This window comes from Gossypium arboreum, chromosome 12 (assembly GCF_025698485.1).
Source record: "Gossypium arboreum isolate Shixiya-1 chromosome 12, ASM2569848v2, whole genome shotgun sequence".
Classification (NCBI taxonomy): domain Eukaryota; kingdom Viridiplantae; phylum Streptophyta; class Magnoliopsida; order Malvales; family Malvaceae; genus Gossypium; species Gossypium arboreum.
In genome coordinates this window covers 112,569,059-112,593,448 of record NC_069081.1, presented here as the reverse complement: position 1 = coordinate 112,593,448, position 24,390 = coordinate 112,569,059, and the positions used below count along the sequence as shown (strand labels likewise).

The 24,390-nt window shown below is 30.2% G+C and overlaps 2 protein-coding genes across 2 annotated transcripts; one reads left to right on the top strand and one right to left on the bottom strand.

The window, feature by feature from the left end:
* Positions 1–13,530: 13,530 nt before the first annotated feature.
* Positions 13,531–16,028, top strand: LOC108478478 (abscisic acid 8'-hydroxylase CYP707A2). Its single transcript, XM_017780938.2, has 7 exons — positions 13,531–13,898; positions 14,007–14,325; positions 14,428–14,820; positions 14,922–15,084; positions 15,183–15,289; positions 15,393–15,511; positions 15,618–16,028. Exons 1-7 carry the CDS (start codon positions 13,618–13,620, stop codon positions 15,706–15,708), a joined length of 1,473 nt encoding a protein of 490 aa, XP_017636427.2. The 5' UTR covers positions 13,531–13,617; the 3' UTR covers positions 15,709–16,028.
* Positions 16,029–20,217: 4,189 nt separating this feature from the next.
* LOC108477180 (uncharacterized) lies at positions 20,218–23,457 on the bottom strand. The gene is made up of 8 exons (XM_017779649.2): positions 23,099–23,457; positions 22,942–23,010; positions 22,790–22,819; positions 22,305–22,337; positions 21,542–21,612; positions 21,133–21,214; positions 20,705–20,797; positions 20,218–20,591 (listed from the first exon to the last, which is right to left on the bottom strand). Exons 1-8 carry the CDS (start codon positions 23,210–23,212, stop codon positions 20,541–20,543), a joined length of 543 nt encoding a protein of 180 aa, XP_017635138.1. The 5' UTR covers positions 23,213–23,457; the 3' UTR covers positions 20,218–20,540.
* Positions 23,458–24,390: the final 933 nt, after the last annotated feature.

Here is a 24,390-nt window from a genome sequence, read left to right as displayed (position 1 = left end):
ACACTATTTAATCAACGAGGAGGTAGAAAAAAAAATACTTGAGCTCCAGAAAAAAAGGTTAAGAAGTTGAATTCTTTACAATATATATATATATATATCTAAGCTTTCAAGGCATATTCTCATTAACATCCCAATCTTATCTTCTTAATATGAAATGATTATGCAAGGAGTGATATTTCCTAAAACTACTTTGATTTAACAGTTGGTAAACAAAAACAAGTATTTACACATTGCTACTTCAAAAATACAGACCTACACCTTTGAAGGAAGGAAGAAAATTGGTATATGGTAGAATAAAACTCACTGTTGGGTGTCTTAACGAGTAAAACAATAATTTTGGTCCAGAAGTGATTTTTCAAATTTTGTGTTTGGTTGAGAAGTTGGGTTTGAAATGTATTTTGATTTTAAAAGTTATTTATTTATCGCTGCTTTCGACAATATAGAGATATTTCAATTTTCAATAATAATTATAATATATTAAAGTTGTTTCTTTCTTCAAAATAAATAAAAGTTGCTTTTTTACTGTTTTGTCACCATCATGGTAAGTATCTAACACTTTGTTCACAGATAAAACAATGAAGTGAACGAGTGAGGGTGTGGTGAATATGGAAAACATATATTTCCCATTTGGAAGGAGATAGGTCTGGCTCCATCGATGAATTATGACACTCAAGTAGAATCTTTTTGTAAGAAGCTTCCCTTCCCAAGTTCCCATGCGATCAGCTTTCAGTAACTGAGCATGTACCAATGCTCCCGCGTTTCCTCATTGGGTTGGAAGGAAGCCTTTTGCATTAGAACTTGGTTACTGTGTCCGTGAGAATTGTTGTGCAGATGGAGGATATGGCAGTTACTCTTTGTCCATGACAGAACTTGGTGGCAGATACCGTTGTCATGGTTGCTCCAGCTGATGCACCCCTCTTCCACTATGACAGCCGTGTCCAACTTCTCCACTTTGGGCTTTGTCAATTGAGCTATCACATGCCCAATCTACATCAACATCAAACCTTCATTCCATTATGTCGGCCTCTAAACAGGCCTGCAGGTATCACCGAATACTATAACTAAGACCAAGAATTTTTGGGCTAAACTTCTTGTACCCAAAACTCAATGCTAATGCAAAATTTTAGCAACTCTTTGGACGAGAGATATGGAACAATAATTTCATTTTTTCAAAATGTCAAAAATGAATTTACTTATCACATAGAAATAACAGACAACTTACAAACTTGTAAATAATTTTATGAATGACTCGAATTTATTATTCCAACTACAATCATTTTATTTAAAATTACTGATAATCTTAACCCCAAAAAACCAAAATACTGATAATCTTATTTCATTAATATTGTATGGTCTTACTATAAAATGAAAAAAAAACCATAAACTTCAAAATATCATTTTATATAGTTATAATATAATTTATTTTTATTTCATAATTATTCTTTTAACTCATTAAATTAAAATACCTTAATTTTTTCTAAAATTAATTATTCAACTAAGGGCATTTTATCCAAAATTTAAAATTCCTCATCTAACATTTGAGTTACATACTATGGAATCTCAATCTCATCTTCTTTGCCTGGAAAAACTTGTTATTACATATGTATACAACATAACATAATTAAAATGCTAAAACCCCATTTCTTATATTTACTCATAACCAGTTATTTAGATCAAATTTAAATATTTGGAACTCATTATTAAAAAAAAATTTACCTAAATATCATCCCGAAATAAAAAAATTCAAATCGTAAAATAAACGAAAGCACGTATAATTATAATTATATAAAAATAAAAAGTAGTTTTTCTTACATATCAAATACTGGCACCCAAATAAACTCTTAGTGATTGATTTGTTCAAACAAAAAGAATTCAAGGCTTTAGAAATTTAAAGAGTCATTTTGAAGAGCTGCCATGTTAAAGTACCCAACTCTAAAGAAGAAGAATTATGCCCTTTGTTTAGTCCATGTTCTTTGGCATAACTTGCATAGACATATATTTATTTATTGATGATAGAAATCCGAACTAGTTGTTTTGAGTAGATAGAAAAGATAAATGAAATAAAACTTCAAGGGGTTGACTTAAGATTATTTGTCAATTTTGAATAGATTAAAATAATTAAATCCCCAAAGTCATTAGTTGCTTAATGTTAGGTGAAGCATTATTCTCGCAACGTATTATTAATTAGTTTGTGTACTAAGCATGGGTCCAATCAAATATAATTCTTACACGATTGCACATGATCAAAGATGACATTCTCTAGATTAGCAACATTTATTATTCATCCACACACTTTCCTTGGGTGCCATCTATTGGGCAGCACTGATGTAATTCACAAGCATAATAATAGAAACTAAACTATGGTACTTGGAAATGAGTGTGACGACCACTCCTAAACCTCCCGATGCAATCTAGCAGACCTTCGGCTCAACAATAGTAATTAAAATTGAGTATTGAGATTATAAACTCAAAAACAAATTTCCTTCTCTATTATATATTTATTTAGTTTTAGTAATAGACTGTCAAAGCACCGAATCCAACTGGCATTGTCTGGCTTTGACTTTCCTTTGTCGGAGTATTAGTTTAGAGTATATTAACCATATTGGATCCATCATAATAGTCTTATTATAAAGCTAACATTGATCGACGTGTAAATACTAAGTTACGTGCATGTGTAGTCCAAATCAAATACAAGCACGTGTCTCCCTGTGCATGAGCCCATTACATTTAATAATTTGGGTCAAACCATGCATGTTTAATAAATTACTTCATTATTTAATAAGTTTTAAAGAGATTAAAAATGAAGAATTTACAGATGGGCCATTTCGTTTTGCCAATAATATAATATAATCCGCCTTTGCTCTAAAAGAAACTTCATTATACCACTAGTAGTATGTATTATAAAACTATAGAATATGCGGCTCAAGTAAATATAGTGTATGCAAAGTGCAAACAGCCTCGCTCTTATCTGTAATGTCAGAGAATGACTTGGAAAGTAAAGAAAAGAAAGCCATTACCTTTTTTATCATGATTTCATTTAGTATTAAAGGTGCATGCAGATGCTTAGTGTCCCAAATTTTTGGCATTTTTACAAATTGGAATGCCAATAAGATACTTGGCAATTTACAAGGGATTGATGACATCATGGATTTAATCAATGAGGCAGACTCAGAAGTGGAATCCACCCTAGGAGGAGGAGGATTTTTTAATTAATTCGGCTGCTCAATGCTCATCCCATTCCATGTTGTCTCATTCGGAATAAACAATGGAACATATTGTAGAGAGAGACAGTGATAGAAGAGACAAAGAAACAGAGGGGAGAATATTATAAATACAAAAATATATACTAAACGATAAATGCCCAACACACACACAAAAAAAAAAAAAAAAACCAATCTATGAACCGTCCTTGAAAAAAATAGGAACTTATCTTCATTACCAAAACAAGTAGCCACCCTATATAACTCAACTAATTGTTTGTTGCAAACTGGTTTTTGTTTGTCCCCGCAGCCCATAGGAATGGATGGGATACGATACGGTTTCCATATACGAAGTAGCTACGTACGTATTCTGTGCAGGCACACACGGCATGACCTCACTGGCTTGCATTTAATACTCACTCTTTTGCATGAAATGCTGGAAGAATCTGTTTCTGCATGCCTTGTTGTACGGACCTTAATTAAAAACTCTCTTGGATTAATTACCGAAGTCATATCATGCACGTTCAACCTCTTCAATATGGTGAGAATCTGAATTAATTTGCATGTTCAAGTCTGCAATTAATCCAATTATTTAAAGGGTGGTTGTACTGTGTGTATGTATGCACGGATATATCATAATTGATCAATCAACCCAAGAAAGAATGACCACAGGCAAAAGTTTCCCGGTAAGTCAAACTACAATTGGTACTGTACGTACGTACTTAGGGACTAATTTATTATTAATTATTTGCATCTCCAAGTCTAGTACACTATATATAACACTGAAATCAAATCAAATCAAATCCTGGGTTTAATTTGCTTGTGTTGCGATGGCCATGATTTGCTGCAGGTAGCCACAAAGATAAATATTTAATTAGATCGAAATTAAAGGGAACTGATGCTGGTATAAAATCAATGCAAAAGTTTTGCATTGTAAAAAAATCCCTGCAAAATTAAAAATAAATTATGGGGTCCCTGTGAAAAAAATCCAAGCAAATTTTATATTTTAAATCATGTTCATGTAATATATAATCTGTCAGTGATCTCTAAAGTTGTGAAATGAGAAAGTTTATACAAAGTAAAACAAATTATATATATGAAAAATTGTCCATATTCATGTGTTTAATAAAATTATTATAATGAAGAAAATGGCTAAACTGTTTTTCATTATCTATTAAAACTTTGGGTAAATTGTTAAAATAGTCACTTTTATTTACCTCAAATTACATTTTAGTTACTTATGCTTGAAATGTTACGTTTTAGTCACTTACGTTATCCTTTTGTAACATTTTAGTTACTAAGCCATTAATTATCGTTAACGGTATAACAGTAAGCTGACGTGGCACTTTAAATCATCATTTTAAACAAAAATTTTAGGTTAAAGTGTACAATTAGTGCCTATATTTTTTTCTTTTGAGCAATTTTTTCTTTTATGTTCTTTTAACTTTTTTTCTTTATTTTTCATTCTCTTCTAATTCTCCCTTTATTTTCCTCCCTTCTCCATCTCTTTTTAACATAGTTTTTCTATGTTTTTCATTTGGTAAAGTACTCCCTATACTTTTTTTTTGAACAATTTAATTTTTTTTCTTTTTATTTCTTTATTTTCCTTTTCTTCTTCCCCTTTAGTTTTAACAAATGGAAAATATAGAAAAACTACATTAAAAGAGATGGAGAAGGGAGGAAAATAGAGGAAAAAATAGAAGAGAGAGAAAAAAAAGAAAAGTTAAAATAACATAAAAGGAAAAAAAATTAAATTGCTCAAAACAAAAAAAATATGGGGACCAATTGTATAATTTAACCTAAAATTATTGTTTGAAATCATGATTTAACGTGTCATGTCAGCTTACTATTACACCGTTAACGACAATTAACGGCTCAATGACTAAAATATTACAACACGTTAACATAGGTGACTAAAACGTAACATTTCGAGCATAAATAACTAAAATGTAACCTGAGGTCAACAAAATTGACTATTTTGATAGTTTACCCTAAAACTTTAAAATTTGTCCAAAGGTGAATTTTTAATTCCAAATTATTGTTACGAATTAATATTCTTATATTTTGAATGTTAAAAATAATGTATATATTTAATGAAAATTATTTATTTGGTAGCATTTATCTATGATAATATATTGTATAGTATCTACCCAAAGGAGAATAAATATATACTTGAATTGTTTGTTTATCTGAATTCATAAAGTAAATTTAATATTTTGGGCAATATTTATATATTGTTATGTTTTTATGTATTATTTTGAGTGATTTCTCTTTATTTGCAAACTTCATATGTTACTTTATTTAATAGGTTAAACTTCTTTAAATGGAGTAAACAAGTCAAGTTCCATTAAGATGCTCTGGGTCTTGACTTGGAACTATTGGAAGCTAAACTTGTTGTTATTGCTGACTTAAGTAGTGAGGAAAAGAAATTGTTTCATAAACCATGAAAATAATCAAATAGATTGAGCTTTATGTTTTTACGAAAGACTATTACTAACTACATTAAGACTAAAATTTCATAAATTGAAAGTGCAAAAGAAAATCTTACACATGTGGAAGAACGTTTCTGGTACTTTAATAGCGTGACTCACGACCATGGGGTTTGGTGGGTCGAGGGAATGTAAGAACATTTAGTAAAGATAATTAAGATTGTAGCAAGACTAAAGACCTTGAAGATGATGGCAATGACCTTTCTTAGTGCAGTTCATTTTGCACTACTGCATTTGAATTATGTGTCATTTCAAATTAACTATAACACCATTAAAAATAAGTAAGATGCTAATGAATTGGCTAATAAACTTGTTTAGGAGGAAGTAAAGTATAACACTATTAAAAATAAGTAAGATGCTAATGTATTGGCTAGTATACTTGTTTAGGAGGAAACAAGATTAAAAGAGTTAATGAAATCATTTCATTAACCTTGTGGGTCAATGAGTTGGAAAAATACTTAAGGCAAAAACTAACAAGTTTAAGAAGAAAAAAAATGCTTGTTAATGTCTCTAGTGATGAGAAAATGAAGGCATGATAGATAAGTATCACTTTTAAGAAAGTAGGACACTATAATACAATAACACATGCGAAAATGATTATTTTGTTGTGGGAATAATCTATTATTGTAATATAATCATGATTGATGATTGAACTCATGCAAAAATTATTATTTTATTGTGAATTTGCCTGCAGTTGCTCCAACAACGAATGTGATATCCTAATGCTCAGACTCGACGACCGAGTTGAGCGAGGGGTGTTACAAGGTGTTATAGCTAGTAAGAGTGTCTTTTATGCCTAGCTTTAGGGATTGGTTCTAAGGTGGGGGTGGGAGTAGCAAGGTTCTTTTACATTTTATGATGTATACTTTTAATCTTATTAATAAGTTATTATTTTGATGAGCAAATAAAAAATGGAATTAGTTATATTGTAATAATATTTTAATTTGACATTTTAAATTTTTTAATTTAACATGAATAATTTCATTCAATTCGACTTGACTCAAGGTTTATTTCACTCAGCTTGATTAATTTTTTAAAATCAATTTAGGATGATAAATAGGACTCATCAACTTAATTAACTCAAAATTTTTTACTTGATTCCATCAAACACTCACCTCTACTAATTAACATCTCCAATTTTACATTAGGTATTTTGATATATTAGTGAAAATCATATATTATTTTAAAATTATTCATACAGTATTAAGTTTTGCTAGGTTGAAATTTCACTATATATTGATATTAAATGCAGCATGTAAACGCAATAAACGTACGTTGAGTACCAAGCATTATATGAAGAATAAGCTGTTTTGGGCAGAAGCGGTAACAATGTATGTATGTATGTATGTATGAACCAATAATTCCGGGAGACACCTGTCACTATCCCTGTCGTATAGGTATAGGCCATACTTGTCAACCAAAACAACTATGATATTTATTTAGCAGGCAGGTAGTTTGTTGTAGCATAGTCCACGTGTAGCCACTTCAGTATCTAATTCCCACTCTTCTTCTCTTGGCAGTAGGAAACAAATTAAGATATAGGCGCCTGCATTAAAAGGCAAAAGCGAAGAATGATGATGAGAAAAGTGACCCTGTTTTCAGACTCAAAGATACATGCTTAATAAGCGCCATATAATGCAAGTTGCTTCGCAAATTGCAATGTGAGATTGCTGAGAAGGACATATTAGAAATAACGAATGAATTAAACTCCAACTGTATTGTGCATGCACTTATTTACTTATATTAAGTATATTGACAATACCAGTCAATAATGGATGGCATGTCCCATGCAAATTAAAAAGGGTTAGGTCAACTGGGGTACATATGCTACAGGTGTCTGTCTCTGCTCTTCTAATTAATTATGAATTTGGTACTGCAATTTATAAATATATAGGATTTATGTATGTATCACATTATCAAAAAATTAAATTGAATTGAATTTATTTTTATTTTTGATGATGTGGCTTCATTTGATATTTTATTATTCTATCTGACGATCTACGTTTTTTGTAATTATGATCCAATCATTTTAAAGCATATTTATCTATCTACTTTTTATTTTGTTTATAAATTTCTCTTGTTTTAATCACAAAATAATAAAATTTAATTACATATTGAAACGTTATAAAATAAAATATATTTAGCTTATTTACATAAAAAATTATTAAAAAGAAAAAAAATGAAAAGAAGTTAAAAATAAATGTAATTATTATTGATAATTGTTTCTTTAAATAAACATATAACTATTGAGATGCTAGCTTAATGGTAAGGTTAAGGTCCTGGAAATTTGAAGATATTATGTGTAAGTCTTACTTTGTATGAATTCTTAGTCCAAATTTTTTTTAGTTTATGTCTTATCATATGTGAGCCTTGTATAGTTAATTTTGGCATTAGTTAGATATACTATGGTTATCATTTCGATCCTTCTTTATAAGAATTGACTTTAGCTATAGTTATTATCTTGATTTAAATGAAATGATAGTTAAAATTCTCGTTAAAAATCTGTTTAACATGGATTCGGATCGTGTTACCCTCATCTCCTATCTCTGATATTGTATAAAAAAATAATTATAATTAGTTGGATGTATTCTGTAATCTATATAATTGCAATTGCTATTGTAATTATAACTTTAAAAAACAACAACTTACATACGGAAACTTATAACTCGTGTAACATATAATTATATTAAAATTAAATACAACTTCTATTAATTTAATAATAAATAAAGTAATATTATAATTCACTATATTTAAATTTAAAACTATATTTAACAGAAAGATTGAAGAAAAATAATAATAAATAGAATATTAATTAATTAGTAAAGAGTAAAGTTATCTTTTTAGGTGGCTTGAATACTTCCTGATCCCTAATTACTAATGTAATTTTTTTAAAATTTATTTAATATTTTAAAATAATTTAAATTGAACTCTAAATATTAAAATTTTTAAAGAAATACTAAAAAAATCATTTGTAACTAAAAGAAATCTAAAGATGAAGGTTTGGCCATGATTCTTTTTAGAATCAGGGATCGTCACCTTCTAGTTTTCCCTGTAAAAAATATGTCCACCACTTACTTTATTATCGTGTTTGAGTTTTAACTAATTTCACCATTACTTTTTATTATTATTATTATTATTATTATTATTATTATTATTATTATTAATATTAAATATTTACATCTCTTTTAGTTAGTCATTAGTTACTACTAAGAAGGTAGAGAAACTAATTTCAACATGGTTCATTTCACGCTTACTCTTAGGTTAATTATCTTTTTTTTACTAAATTTAAAAGTTACAAATGCTCCAAATTTTGTACTCTCTTATGGAGTTTAATCTTCATGTTTTTATTTTATAAATATAGATAAATAATAAAATATATAAATGTGATAAATTTTATAAATAATAAAAATATAATATAATTAATTCCAAAGTTATATAGATAAATATAGAGAAGAGACTGATTCCAACTTTGTTTTTATAATATAAAAGTTAAGTTATAATTTATGGATTGGTATATACGTCAGCTGAAATCCCCTTGCATGATTTCTAGAGGGCGGGGTGGTGACAAAATCCTATACATTTAGGATAGCAGTAGGACTACATCATTAATCTTAAGTCAACCTTTTAAACATATATATTCAAAAACTCTAATTATGTATAATTATAAAGAAGTATAATTTCTTAAATCTATTTAGTTGACAGAAGATAATTACAACATAATTTTCTATATTATATTTTGATGGTACAAATTGTAATTACACAATTACATATTTACATTATGTAATTACACAATTACAATCTAAAAGGGCTACTCATAGCATGAGAGAATGGATTTAGAGTGTGATAATGCGTTATTGATGGAACTCTCTTAACTGGGAGTGTTGCTAATAGTAGGATGACAGAATTGTATTTATTCATCAACTGCTTTGTCAAAATTAAAAAATCCGAATTCGTCGTATTCCTAAATCCTAAAATAAAGTTACAAAACATATAGTCAAAATCGCTAGTTCCAATTTCATCAGCTTATATTTGTTAGAAGACCCTCTAATTTCAGTTTAGGGGTTGCTGATTGTGCTCATGCGCCTAATGTCGTTTAATATAATTTTGTAATCACTTTTATGCTACTATTCCTTACCGAAAGCAAAATGAATAAAATAAATTTGTAATATTTTGATTATGTTATATGCATAAAGATTGTGGAATACAAATATTAATCTTAAGCAAATTAAATATGTAAAAATAAAATTATAAACATACCATTTTATGTGTAAAAATGAAATTATAAACTTACCATTTTATGTCTAAGACTTAATTACTTTGATATATATACTAACTTACAAATATTAATACCAAGATAGAAGAACAGTGAATTATCCATATATGATATGGAAAGCCCGAAAAATAAAAAGACGGAAAAAATGTAGCCAACCGATATAATGGAGACAACGAGCTACCACTAAAACAAATCTGCAGCCTTCGACGGGAAAGAAAGCCTCTCACCTATCGACCAAAACTTCCATCTCACAAACCTGCGAGCTCCTCCTCTGATGACCGGCAATCTTTCAGCAGCTGCTCCGCAAGGCAAGGTGGTGCTTCTTCCACCCCCAATTCGATCAGATTCTTTAAGAAACCCATGCTAAGTGAGCAAATGAACAATATATTAGCCTCTCAAAGAGCATGATGAAAACAGCAAGATCTAAATCTGGAGAGCACATAATGAGAATCTAAGATTAATGCACAAATAAGTGACCCCTTTTCTCTCTCCCTTATTGTTTCTGAATAACAGTAATACGATGCCTTCATAATATGATGTCTTGGAAACCAATTTCTAAGGCGAAGCAGAGAGTCTGAAAGACGCAAAGGCCTTCGCCGCAAAAGCATTAACGTGGTCCATTTTGGGTGTAGTTCACGCACACATGACTTCACCTGAAAGATTGTGAATCAAGATCCCCACTAATTTAGATATCTACTGTAGTCGGAATCCCACATCGAAATTAACTCGATAAATATTCAACGACGGCTGTCAGGGCTCCAAGCTACGATAGTTATGTGCAATATAGTCTGTTAATGTTTGTACAAAGCAGAAAGTTAATAGAAATATTTGAATTTGAAGATAATGTATAATATGTTTAATCGTATTTAATGTATAATGTATTTAATGTATAATAGAAATATTCTTAAGTTAATCGTATTTAATGTATAATGTATTTAAATTATTTCCATATTTAATTAACATGATGTTAAATATTAATATTTAATTCATTTAAACTATTTTGATAACAAAAATTAAAAAAAAAAAAACTTCGACCTACCTTAAATGATTGAAATATTTTTGTCAAATCTTTTAAACATAAGACATAATTAAAATAATAAAGTACAATTTTTATCTTTATTTTTGCTTTTACAGAACCCTAAGCTCTCTCTATGTTTCAGACTATTCTATTCTATAAAAGTTGCCCTTGTTAGTCCATTGACTGACGTAGTAGCTTTTTACACAAAAACCAACTAAAATCCTTCGAAAACAAAATAAAGTTTCAATACTGATAACCTTGATCTAGCTGCATCCATCGTTAGGTAAATTTGGCTTTATATTATGTCATTTTCTATTGTCCGTGGAGGACCTTCATCATTCAAATTTAAGAGAGGACTGGAACGTTGAAAATATTTAAAATTAAGAACACAAATCACTTTTAAATTTGTATGCCATAAAATAATAATTAATTTTATATTGATAATTTATAAATTAAAAATATTAAAATTAATAAAATTACCGTTTAAGATAAACTTGAGGAAGAACAATTTTGTACATAAAAGGAATTCAATTATATAGTAAATGAATATTAAAAAAAAACTTGCTAGCTAAAATAAAATATGATTAATGATTTGTTCATATTTGATCAAGGATAATCTCGAATATAATACGCTAAGTATGGTTGTAAAAGTTCAGTTAGAAAACTTGAAATTTTAGATGCATGAAAAAAATCAAAATATTAGTAGTTGTTAGAAATTTAAGATTGTGAGATGAAAATTTTGATCAAAATTATATATTGTGTAAATTTAAATAAATATTATTAAAATGAAAAATACCTTATTCTTGATAGTTTGATAATAAATTAAATAAAATATAAATTATAAAAGGGTTGCCAAGTGTTTTGCTTTGGGTTATGACTTGCAAAGAATATTGCATGCCTAATTTTTTTCCTTTTGTAGAGGGTTCTAAGGTTGATTGATTGTATATAATTGAATGAAAGAGATGAAGAATGGAAAAGATAAAAATAATGTGTTCATAGGAGAAAAGCTTATTTATTGGCAGAATTGTTTGGATATTTAAGTTAAGTATGTGGTTTAATTAAAGTATGAAATTAATAAATAAATTTTCATTGATATTTTGTAATGATATTCATAATTGCAATAGAAAAACATGTAGTACTAATGGTAACAGAATATGGGGAAAAATCGTTTGCTCTTCCTTTGAAAACCTAAAATTGATAGCAAATTTTGATGTTGCTAATTATTCTTATAAATTAATATTTTCTTTATTTAATTTCTTTTATACCATCTAACAGCAATAATTAATTCACTAGAGAATTGACAAACTAAATTTAGGACTAAAAATCTTATATTTTTAGTAAATCAAATAAATTGCATTGATGAATGATAATATAAGTGATAAAATCACGTAAATTTTAAATATAAATACAGTTATTTGATTTCAAAATTAATTATGATGAGAACCCTGTATGTTGACTTGATGGTAAAAGTGTTCATTGTCTCAATTGTGGCCTGAGTTTGAGCCGCACTAATTGCGTTGATGAATACTAATAACTTTCAAAATTAATTTTTTTATCATTTTGATGAATACTAATAGTTAATTTAAGTTTATTTTAAATATTATATTATATTTTTAATTTATACTGATAACTTTAAAATTAAATATTTATATTATTTTTGTTTTATTTGATTAATCATAGTATTATTAAAATGTTATAAAGAATTAATAATTAAATACAAATATTAAAATTGATAGATACAATTGACTCATGCGGGATAAAAATTTAGTTATATATAAAAAAAGGTTTTAAAGGTTATTGAATGAAAGGTGGGGCAAAAGCGTTGAACTTTCTCCAATCCAATTTATGAGTTTGTGAAACATGTCTTAAATTGATCCACATAAAATTATATCTCTAAGAATAGAATCATGAACCAAATGTTGTGAGGGTTAAAACCTAGTCATTTTTAAGTTGTAATTTATTGCTCGGGTGTTTGTTTTTTTCAAAAATAATTTCAGTATGAATTTTTTTTTAAAAAATTATAACGGATAAATAAGAGAGTTGGAGAAAAAGTTATAGGTTGAGAAAAACGACGTCATAGGCGTTGCTTTAAGTTAAGATAGGTGATAAGTGGAATGTGGAAGGAAGAAGAAACTCAATTAGTTTGAAAGTGATGCAGAGAGTAGTGAAGGCGAGAGGCAAAATGGGAAGAAAATAAGTAGTAAAAGGAAAGGCAAAAAGGAGTACGGACAGAGGTTGATAGTTTGAGTTGTGTTCTTCTGTCTTTTTGTGTTGCGTAACTAAGGGAAGGCGTTTTCACGTTTCGCATTTCCCTCTTTTCGGTGCGTTAATGCCCAATCCTAAGCCTAAGCCTAAGCCTAAGCCTAAGCCATTTCCTCGTTTCGCTTTATAGCCAGCCCTCATCTCTCCCACGCTCTTTGTTTTTTTTTTTTTTGGACACGTGCCTTCCCTCTCTTATTCAAATGTATTGAGCTTGGAGTCGTTTGAGTAAATACATATAGTATTAATGAGCGAAAACAATAATGAGCTGGCCTGGAGGGAGATTCCGTGTGTGGAATTCAACCTTATTCAAGCTGTATTTCAAACTACGGCCTGCTTTTCCTCTCTCTTTCTCTTGTTGTGCCATTTGTTTTGTTTATGAGAGCCTATATATACCCACCCTCATTCACTTCCTCCCTTCACCACTTATCAGCCACTTCACCACCAACTCTTACTACAATGGCATTTACTTTCATCTTCTGTTTCATTGCTCCATTCTTATTCATTTTTCTCTTCCATTCTCTTCTTCTTCATTTCTTCAAACCCAATCGCCCCAAATTACCTCTCCCTCCTGGAACTATGGGTTGGCCTTACATCGGTGAAACCTTTCACCTTTACTCCCAGAACCCTAATGTCTTCTTTGCTTCCAAACAGCAAAGGTCCTGACTCTAATGCTATTATTTCCCTTGCTTTTGCATGTAAATTATGATTATACAGTATACTCATAAAAATATAGAATGACCGCGTCTGCTTCTGTTTTGTTCCAGGTATGGCTCCATATTCAAGACCCACATCCTAGGTTGTCCATGCGTGATGATGTCCAGCCCTGATGCTGCGAAATTCGTGCTCGTTACCAAATCTCATCTCTTCAAGCCAACATTCCCCGCAAGTAAAGAGAGGATGTTAGGCAAACAGGCCATCTTCTTTAACCAGGGACCCTACCATGCCAAGTTGAGGAAGCTTGTTCTCCGTGCCTTCATGCCCGATTCCATCAAAAACATCGTCCCCAACATCGAATCCATTGCCAAACATTCCCTCCATTCATTGCAAGGCCGTCTCATTACCACTTTCCAAGAAATGAAAACCGTAAGCTTTCCTTGTGGGCTGTGCCGCATCCTCTGTTTTTTTTTTCTTCCCCTGTTTCTGGTTTTTACGTTAACATTTACAATCTGTATGTGATGGTTGCAGTACACATTCAATGTTGCTCTACTATCGATATTCGGAAAGGATGATCAAGTGCTTTACAGAGAAGATCTGAAAATGTGTTACTATATCCTTGAGAAAGGGTACAACTCCATGCCCATTAACCTCCCTGGTACGCTTTTCAACAAATCAATGAAAGCAAGGAAAGAGATAGCCCAGATTCTAGCCAAAATCATATCGACCAGGAGGCAAACGAAGCAGGTGGATTGCAATGACTTGCTTGGGTCTTTCATGAGGGACAAAGAAGGCCTCACCGACGAACAAATTGCCGACAACGTGATTGGTGTAATCTTTGCCGCTCGTGACACCACCGCCAGCGTAATAACATGGATAATTAAGTATCTTGGAGAAAACCCTAGCGTTCTTCAAGCTGTCACTGTAAGATCAAAATCTCTTCCCCTCACATCCCCATACCCGACAAAGATGAATTCCTTTTCAACACGATGAATGACTTGGTTGCATGTGTTTCTCCATTACAGGAAGAACAAGAGGCAATAATGAGAGGTAAAGAGGAGCAAGAGCTGAGTTGGGAAGATACCAAGAAGATGCCATTAACATCTAGGGTGATTCAGGAGACACTTAGAGTTGCTTCAATTTTATCTTTTACCTTCAGAGAAGCAGTGGAAGATGTTGAATATGAAGGTCAGTTTAAATTACCACAATTCCAATATATACTATATTATATTTTCGCTTTGTGTTAATAGTTTTGACTTTTTTTTCTTGTGAAAAATATGGTTCAGGGTATCTTATACCAAAAGGATGGAAAGTGTTACCACTCTTTAGAAACATTCACCACAGCCCAGAAATATTTCCAGATCCTCAAAAGTTTGATCCCTCAAGATTTGAGGTAAGTTTTGGCAGTGGTAGTAAACTAGCAGTCTAGCAGTACGCATAAAATAATACTACATTGTATAATATGCTGACTGCTGGTTTTTGATGATTGAACACAGGTTGCTCCCAAACCCAATACATTTATGCCATTTGGCAATGGGACCCACTCTTGTCCAGGGAATGAATTAGCCAAGCTGGAAATCATGGTCCTTCTCCATCATCTGACAACAAAGTACAGGTAGGAAAAGGCTTTTCTTTTTTTCTTTTATTTGTTGGATAAGTAAAATAAAGTTTCTATAAATAGAAAACAGGCAATAAAAATTGATAGGATTTGGGCTTTGCAGGTGGTCAATGGTGGGTAGTAACAGTGGGATACAGTATGGTCCATTTGCGCTTCCCCAAAATGGTTTGCCCATCAGATTAGTCAGAAAGTGAGGAAAATTACCCAGTTTTTTTTCTAGTTTCTACAAGAGAAACAAACACGGAGCATTCTCTGTTTTTCGGGCAAAACCCAAAAGGAGAAACTTAAGATTAGCAGCATGCAAAAGGCAAGGCAACAACATCCAAGTGTACAGCAGAAGGAAAAAAACTAAATTCTGCCAACAAATCATATGTCTTCAACTCATCATAGGAAAAAGAAGCAAATTGATGAATTTGATATTTGCAGTTTATGTATTCATCCTGAAAAAGGAGTCTAATATTGAAAGTCCGCAAGGCAAATCAATTATCAAATGTATTGAAATTTTAGATATCAACTCACTTAATTCATTACTCATTCCTTTGCTTTGCTTTGCTTTGCTTGCATATATATACACACACGTGCATGCATATGCATGGATATATGGAGATGGAGTGATCATATATTACACTCTTTTCCAATGCTCCCAAATTAGCTAATTAAATGAATTGATGGTTGCTTGTGCATGTGAGTAGGGGAGAATTTTGAGGTTACAGCCAGGTTTTTGGTTTTGCTCTCCATGCATGCCTTACCTTCAAAAGAGTGGTTTAGAATCATAAAAGTTGTTTGGATGAAACCATCAAAATTATTAGGCTTTCCAATAGTATAAGATTAACTTTTGCACAATTCAATCAAATAATTCACTGATCATTTTATAAATTTTTAAAGTTGAATAATTAAAATATAAATTTATTAATAATTTAGTGACTTTGAATATAATTTACTCAATTTTTTATTCACTTAACACAGAGTTTGTTCGAAATATAATACCTAACCAACCCATCACTTAAAAGCTATATATGGAACAAATGGATATTGAATGTAGAGTTAGGCATAGGCATATAATCAAAATCTGTAAAAGACAATGCCATTGTGTGTCCAATTGTCAGCAACAGAAGCACGACGGCATCGTCACATTCAACTATGATATTCTTGTATTTATTATATACGAAAGCAAGAAAGATAACATGTGCAGTAATAGGTACTGTATTTGACATTCAGTTGCTTATTTCAATTTGCAACTTTAGAGAAGAATAAGCTAAAATTTTGTTTAATTAATTATCAATACAAGTGTCAATTGTGTATTAGTGGTACTACAACACTTGTCTACGCAATAGCATCATTGGACTAACATATGTATATATATATAGTTGGCGAAATGAAAACCTTTTTACGTTATTGCTATTGAATATCTCAGTTGGCATAATAAAGAAATAAATATTCATATATAAATCAAAACAAAAGACAGATTCAAAGTATTGAATGCAAAAATAAAACGATATTTAGATCAAGACATTTAATAAAATTTGATTTTTGGATTCATTTTAGATTTTCTATTTGAAATAGTTATCCATGTCTCATTACATGGATAATTATGGATTTGGACGTCCATCCCTTTTATGTTTTTAATTATTGTCTACTTTTATCTTTAAATGATAAATTTAATGGTTTTTTTTATATTCAATAGATTCCAATCTCAATTTATATTACTTTTAAATTGAAAGCAAATAAAAGTAGTAATTTTTTTAATATACATGTTTACGGTTCATGTTCAAAGTTCGCGGTTGCCTCTCTCAATAATGTTATCTCCAATATTCGAACTTACCAAGAGATCGAGATTAAGTTATATACTTTTATAAGTGTTAAAATGTAATTCCACTATTGTATTAGTTTATCTTTTTATGGTTTTCAAAAGTACTAAATTGAAATTATAATATTTTGGGGGGCCAAATATAATTTACCATATATTAACTTAAAAATTTTATAAAATTTTGGGGCTTAAATAAATAGTTTCCATTTTAGGGGAGGGCCAGGGCCTACCAGCCCTTCCCTCCCTGGAACTTACATCTCCCTTTGAAAGTGCAGTGTATCTTACCACTGTGTCCAACACTTGTTAGTAATAAAAGTAGTAAATAGATGTTTATTAAGTCTTAGCTCAGTTGCCGATTGAGTCTTAATTTGATTGGTATGGGCATTGTTGCCAATGCAGGAGGACATGAGTTCGAATGCGTTGAAGCGCATATTATCCTCTTATTTATGGGCCGAGGAGAGGTTATACGTAATTCAAAACATTATGTCAAAAAGAAAAGATTAGATTAGAATATATAATGAGATTGTTAAAAAAAAAATCTTAGCTCAATTGATACGGTAACCAATAAATAAAACAACTATGAAAAAAATAATAATGTAATCACTTTAGCTTTAAGAGTAAAAAACACTTACTTAACACGCTTGAGTGTGTTTGAACATGCATCCTCTTGCATTAACAAAAATGTTGATTCCAACCAAGTTAAGACTTAATCAACAGTAAAATACATTTATCCCTATGATTTAAACAAAATCCACTTACCTCAAATATTTAGAACGAGATCTATTTACTAAACAAATTTTAAATAAAAGATAATTGTGCCCTTATTATCTATCTATGTATTCATTTTTCTATTTTTAATTTCAAAATGATGAAATTTTAATTACATAATATTTAACTGGTTTATATATTTACCTTTGAGATAATTCATTAAATTATATCTAGTAAAATTAATTTTAGATCAAATTCTACTATTAGACTCTATATTTTACGTAAGTTGTAGGTTTAGTATATGTACTTTAATTTGATCAAATTTAGTCTTTATATTTTCAAATTGGTCAATTTTAGTCTATGTACTTCTTGAATTTTGAAACTTTAGTCTTGACTAAATGGTAACAGGACTAACAACTAAATATGTTTGGTTAAGTTTTGCTATTAGTCTTGTATTATGTATAAAGTTATAGGTTTAGTCCATGTTTCCCAACTGGATCATTCTTAGTCACTATATTTTTTTAATTTTAAGATTTTAGTCTTAACACAAATAATAGTTATTAAATCTATTATCTAGTTTTTGTTGTGCATAATATATGAAATAACAAGCTGGCATGGCAATGTACATGCGACAATATACTCGACGTATTAAATTTTGAAAATAACAAATTTAATTTAATGAATTTAATAGTTACCATATGATTTGTACTAAATTTTTAAAATTCTAAAAGCACACACTCTAAAAATGGTAAAATTAAAATATAGGTACTAAATTAGTAACTTACACAAACTATAAGGTTTAATAACATAATTTAACCTTAATTTATGATCTCAAATTCAAGTCTTATTTTGTCTAAATCATGTATAGATTCTCAATCCATATTTATTTCATTTTATGCCCACAATGTGTAGGCCATGTTTGTACCTTAAAATAAATTTATAAATTAATATCAAATCCATTATATTTACAATATGATTATATTAAAATAATATAATTTATAATATAATATAATTATTTTATAACTAATTAGATTTTTATTATTTCAATTTTAAAAATTAAAAGTAAAAATTGAAGATAATAAAAATAAAATAATAACTAATTAAAGGTAAAATATTTCTATTTAAAAATCATTTAATAAATAAAATTTAGAAAATTAGTGTATTTTTCAGCATGTGTATTTTTTAAACCATAGAGCATAAGTGATTTTTTTATTTATAAAACCTTGTTTTTCATACTTGACAAATAAAATTGAAAAAGTAATATATATGAGATGATACTATTTAAAAAATATTTGTTTGACAAATGAAAAGAAAAGTGAAACTAACAAGGTTTTGGTTACAAGAGCCTTAAATCTTGAGTACTCAAATTTAAGACTTATCATGCATAATTATATGCATAGGCCTCTAAATCCCATTATGTATAAGAGTTTTAGTCAAGTTAGTATCAATTTATATTTATAGTTGTACCTGCAAATTTGCATGTTTTATAATATATAATAATTAATTTATTCATTTTTTTAATAAAGGTACCCTAAATAAAATAGCTTTCTTGATACTTTCAAAAACAAACATCACCTGAACTGGACCGTTATTGCCATTGAAATTTGAATGAAATAATTACTTAGAAAATGAAAATGGTTAGCCGAAACTTCTGACTTGAAATGAGATGCACGAAAAATCAATCAGTCAAAGTTTGTACCTGCCTGGCCTGGCAGTTGACCTTTCAAAACTGTTAAATAGTCTAGTCTCCATTCGATGCATGAATATGAATTTTGACAAAAAATGTTCATATTAACATCATCAATGCATATTCTCATCAGTCAGCTTAATTTTAATTTCTTTGTCGGGCGGGAGTAATGTAGCTTTGACAAAAGTATCTATGCATCGTCACCCACTGCAACTGGATGATCATATATCTAATAATACTTTGGAACTGTGTGTAAATCACCAACAGGCAACGGCAACAGCAAGAGCAACAGTTAAACTCAAAACTTAAATGGAAGCCAAGGAAGGAGGGCGTATGTGCAAATACTAAAACGTTCCAATTACACATTCATATAAAATAAAAATATATTCCTATGGCAATGCCATGCATAGTTAGCTTGAGTTGAGAGGTTGTACCATTGTGTTTGTGTTGTAGGAACTAGCCAGGAGCAAAAGCAAGAACAAAAGAGCAGAGCAGGCCATATCAATCCAACACTGCGATTTTTTGATTCATTCTTGCTGGCCTTACCGTCTAAATCCAACTTTACACCTTTCTACTTCACTCAAATCCCGACACTCCTCATTTTGCTTTACCCAAACAAGTAGAAGTACGTTTAGAACTAGCAATGTATTTAGTTATAACAATCACCAGAATTATGTTTTAACATAAACCCACAACCACGCTAAAGGTTTAACAACATCTCACTACAAATACGTATTGTTGCAGTAACTATTAACCGCTCCATGCAGCTTCTCAGTCACTGCAGTCTGAGATACACTTTGCCAGCCCCACCAGTTGCAGACCATTTAAAGCTCCACATTTTGTGTTCCCTTGTAACTTAAAATTCCACCTCTCAACTGCAATAGTAACATGAGGTAAATCAAATTTAAGATCTTCCTGAGTAATATTCACCTACCAAACCCATTGCTTAAAGCCCATATTTGAGACTGGAAAGTAAAAAGTTACCCACCTTCCCAATAACATCTTTTATGTCCGGGACTTCTTGTGTCTTATTCCTAAGTAGGTCCACCCGAGCTTGAATGAGCCGATTATGTTCTTCAGCCTATAAAACAAATTGGAAAGAAAATATGCCGTAACTTTCCTATGTTTCTTATCTATCTATTAGAATAAGCAAAATCAATGAGGGTAGATCATAACATGTCATTTCGGCCCAAAAAATCCACCTATTTCAATAACAGCGTTCTACTTCATTGGACAACAATCCTCAAAATTTTTGTATGACTATCTTGATGGCCTAAATAGCTCTCTTCATACTTTTAAGCACACAAAATGAAGAATGAGAATTAAACAGATCGAATAAGAGAAAAGGGTAATAATTGCCTAGAATTGCCTACTAAGTTACTTTGTAATAGAGAAACTTCACAACTCATTTCTTACCCTTTCCAGCAGGCCTCTTAAGTAATGGATCTCAGCTTTCTTTGCTGCTGAAAAATTGTGCACTGCATCCATTACATTAGTCCTGCATTCAAAATCCTCATCAGTTCATATTGAAAAAAATACAGTCAACAAGGCTCCATATGAATATAAAACATGGCATTGGAGAAAATAATGCATGAAGGAAGACCCACCACCATAGGCAACATAAGTGGTCTTGGAAAACAATTTTGTTCGAGTTTAAACTGTAGAGTCTCATAAACTCCAGAATAAGAAGTTAATTGAATCTAAATCAGTGGTAATTGAATTTGAAACTGCAGATATCCAAATAGGATTGAATTACAAATGTAATTAACTGTTATCAGTTAAGCACCAAACATTAAAAGAACATTATAGTCCAGATGGTACCTACCTATCTGAAGACAAATGGTCAAGAGATTGTTCTTCCACAAGTTGCTCCACGGTATCAAGGGCATCTCCTACCTACAAATTGAAGAAACTTAAAAATCTAGGTCTCTAGAAGTCTTACAATAGAAGAGATGTACACCAATGCAATGCAAGAAAATTGTCCGGAAATTGAATGTATAAAGGAAATCATGTACACAAAGTGGGGTGTATATTTTTTAGGTCAAGTTTGGGATCTGTTGTTGCCTTATGCAGTCTGTCCAATTGGCTTTTCATATCTAATGTTTTTTATACCAGACTCTAGTTCTTTTCTTGCCAGGTTTTTTCAAATCGATGATATTTCTTTAATACACAAACGGATGATAAGGTCAATTTAAGATTTGAACCACTAAATCTCATTTAACCCTCTTCAAGAAAATCAAGTCTTTGTTGATTTGCGATAGAGGACCCATCTTAAGTGAAGTCAGTTAAAATAAAACCCATTGTTACTATTATAGACTTTGCATAAGTGCTTCCAGAAACCCATTTCCTTCCCAAAAACTGGTATTTGTATCTTTCACTACACATCATTAAACCAAAAATCTTTGTGAAACTTCTAGACAACTAGAGCTTAAGGAAATGAAATAGCCTGCAAGATCCAAAAGGTCTTATTCTTCCAAAATACTTTACTCGATTCATGTGCATATCCAAGTGGTGAAAGAAAGCTACATCAGGTGCATGATAAACCGATATCAATGAAACAGTCACTGTAGTAGTATAAAAGGGAATACCTGTGTTTCATTGCATAAAGACTCAAATTCGTCCTGAGACATTGAAGAGGAAAAACAAGAAATAAGACATACTATATAATGGTTAAGAGAAGTAAGTGAGGCACCAAATAAAATTGACAAAATCCTCAACTGGACACCTAGGATGGTCATGTACAGAAAAGTAGTGACTTAAGCACTACCTAAATTAACATTGAAAGTGGCACCAACTTTGATACGGAGATAGGTGCTCCTACTACCGCTCCATTACATTATATTATCATTGTATTCACTAATCAACTTAGTTCCACAGCCAAAACCTTCCATTAGAATTAACATTATTCAAACAAAGCAGCAGAGTTGAAAACAGTGCTTTACGTGTAAAACATCACTAGCCCGGAGTGAATGTGGTGACTAAATTATAGAAATTAAAGGGACAGTTAAATTACAACACTGCAAAATAATAACTGAAAAAAAAGAAAGCATGATAACTGAAAAACAATGCATACCTCTATATTCCCATGTAAAGAGGTAATGACCTGAAAATTTGCCATAAATTAGCACCAAGATCAGTATCAGTTAAAAGTAGTCCTTAAAAGCTCTACACCCAAAATCAACAGAAAGCTAAGCCCAGATAATACTGAAACACGAAATGTTAGACCTGAATAAAAAGCTGGTGGAGATGTTCTTGCTCGACACTCGAAAATTTTGGAAACGCTTTGCTGAATTCCTTCATGAGAACAAAAAGAGAATCATTTGAAAGCATCAATCCACACTGTCAGTAGAAAGAGAATTAAAAGAGGTAACCAAATTAAAACCTGTGTAGGACAAGTAGTGAGAAGAGAGCGAACGGCGAGCTTGAAAGACTTCTTCAAATCGGATTGCCTTTTGCCTATTGTTGTGACTGGACCACCGCCATTTCTGCAATCCATCTTCTTTGATACAAATCAGAATAGCAGCCTCACGAAAAACCACAATTAAAGAGTACTGGCGACGCTTTCTTAGTTTCCCACCAACCAATGTTCAAATTTTGCTTTCTTTTCTCAAGATTCGCCACCAAAGAGTGTTTATGTGAGAGGGAGAAAGCCTGAAAGCGAGAGATTCAGAACCCGAAATATATTATGGTTTGAATTTTCAATTTGAGGGTTAGCGCTCACTTTTGAAAATAAATAAATAAAGGCTCTTTTAAGATGAATAGGGCTCGTTATAAAAATATATATTGTAAAAAAATTTTAATTTTATTATAAAAATTTATGTAAAAAGTTGTTTAATTTAAAATCTAATTAAGTTATATGATATTTAAATAATTTAAATCTTAATTTTTGTTTTTGAGTGAAAAACACTTTCACAGTTTTTATCTGTGTTCCTCGTTAATTTTATGGTGGAAAAGTAGTTTTAACTTTCCAAATGTAGTGAAAAACACATAATATTAATATATAATATTTTAGTAATATAATAATAAATAGAGGATATTCTTATCATTTAAAATTTTATCGAACTCGTGACATACCCAAAATTATATTTTTTCATTTTAGTGTTTTAGTGTTTTTATACTGATAACATTCCATCAATCAGTTCAATATAGTATCATCAATTATATTAAATAAAATAGACTAACATGTGCGGTGTGCCTATACGAAAATGCCATGTTGCACTTTTAGTCTTTTAAAATATGACGTAGGTACCATGTGGACAAAATTAATATTTTTATATAAATTTTAGAAAATTAATAAAAACCCAAAATAATAGGAAATTTTATTTTTAAATTAAAGTTAAGAAAATAATAGTAATTCGTTCAATTATTAGAAAATTCTTAAAAATAAAAATTGAAAAAATTAGTTAAGCTTTAGAAAATAACAAAATTTGAAAATTTTAATGTATATATAAACTAGAAATTGCAATAATTTTAAAAATATTTATTTTGCAAAAACTCAAAAACTTGTAAAAAAATTCAGAAAATTGAAAAAATTAGCTAAATTAAGAATTTAAAAAGAATATAAGAAATTTAAATGTATAACTTGTAAATATATATATTCCAAAAATAAAATACATATCCTAAAAAATCTTGAAAAATTTAAAATGTTTCAAAATTTAAATTTAAATTTAGTAA

Coding starts and splice junctions, on each gene's coding strand:
- LOC108478478 (XM_017780938.2), top strand. CDS start 13,618: ATGAGAGCCTATATATACCCACCCTCATTCACTTCCTCCCTTCACCAC. Junction 14,326..14,427: donor CTTTCCAAGAAATGAAAACC/GTAAGCTTTCCT, acceptor TGATGGTTGCAG/TACACATTCAATGTTGCTCT. Junction 15,085..15,182: donor GGAAGATGTTGAATATGAAG/GTCAGTTTAAAT, acceptor AATATGGTTCAG/GGTATCTTATACCAAAAGGA.
- LOC108477180 (XM_017779649.2), bottom strand. CDS start 23,212: ATGGATTGCAGAAATGGCGGTGGTCCAGTCACAACAATAGGCAAAAGG. Junction 22,820..22,941: donor TCCACCAGCTTTTTATTCAG/GTCTAACATTTC, acceptor GCAAATTTTCAG/GTCATTACCTCTTTACATGG. Junction 20,798..21,132: donor TAAGAGGCCTGCTGGAAAGG/GTAAGAAATGAG, acceptor TTTGTTTTATAG/GCTGAAGAACATAATCGGCT.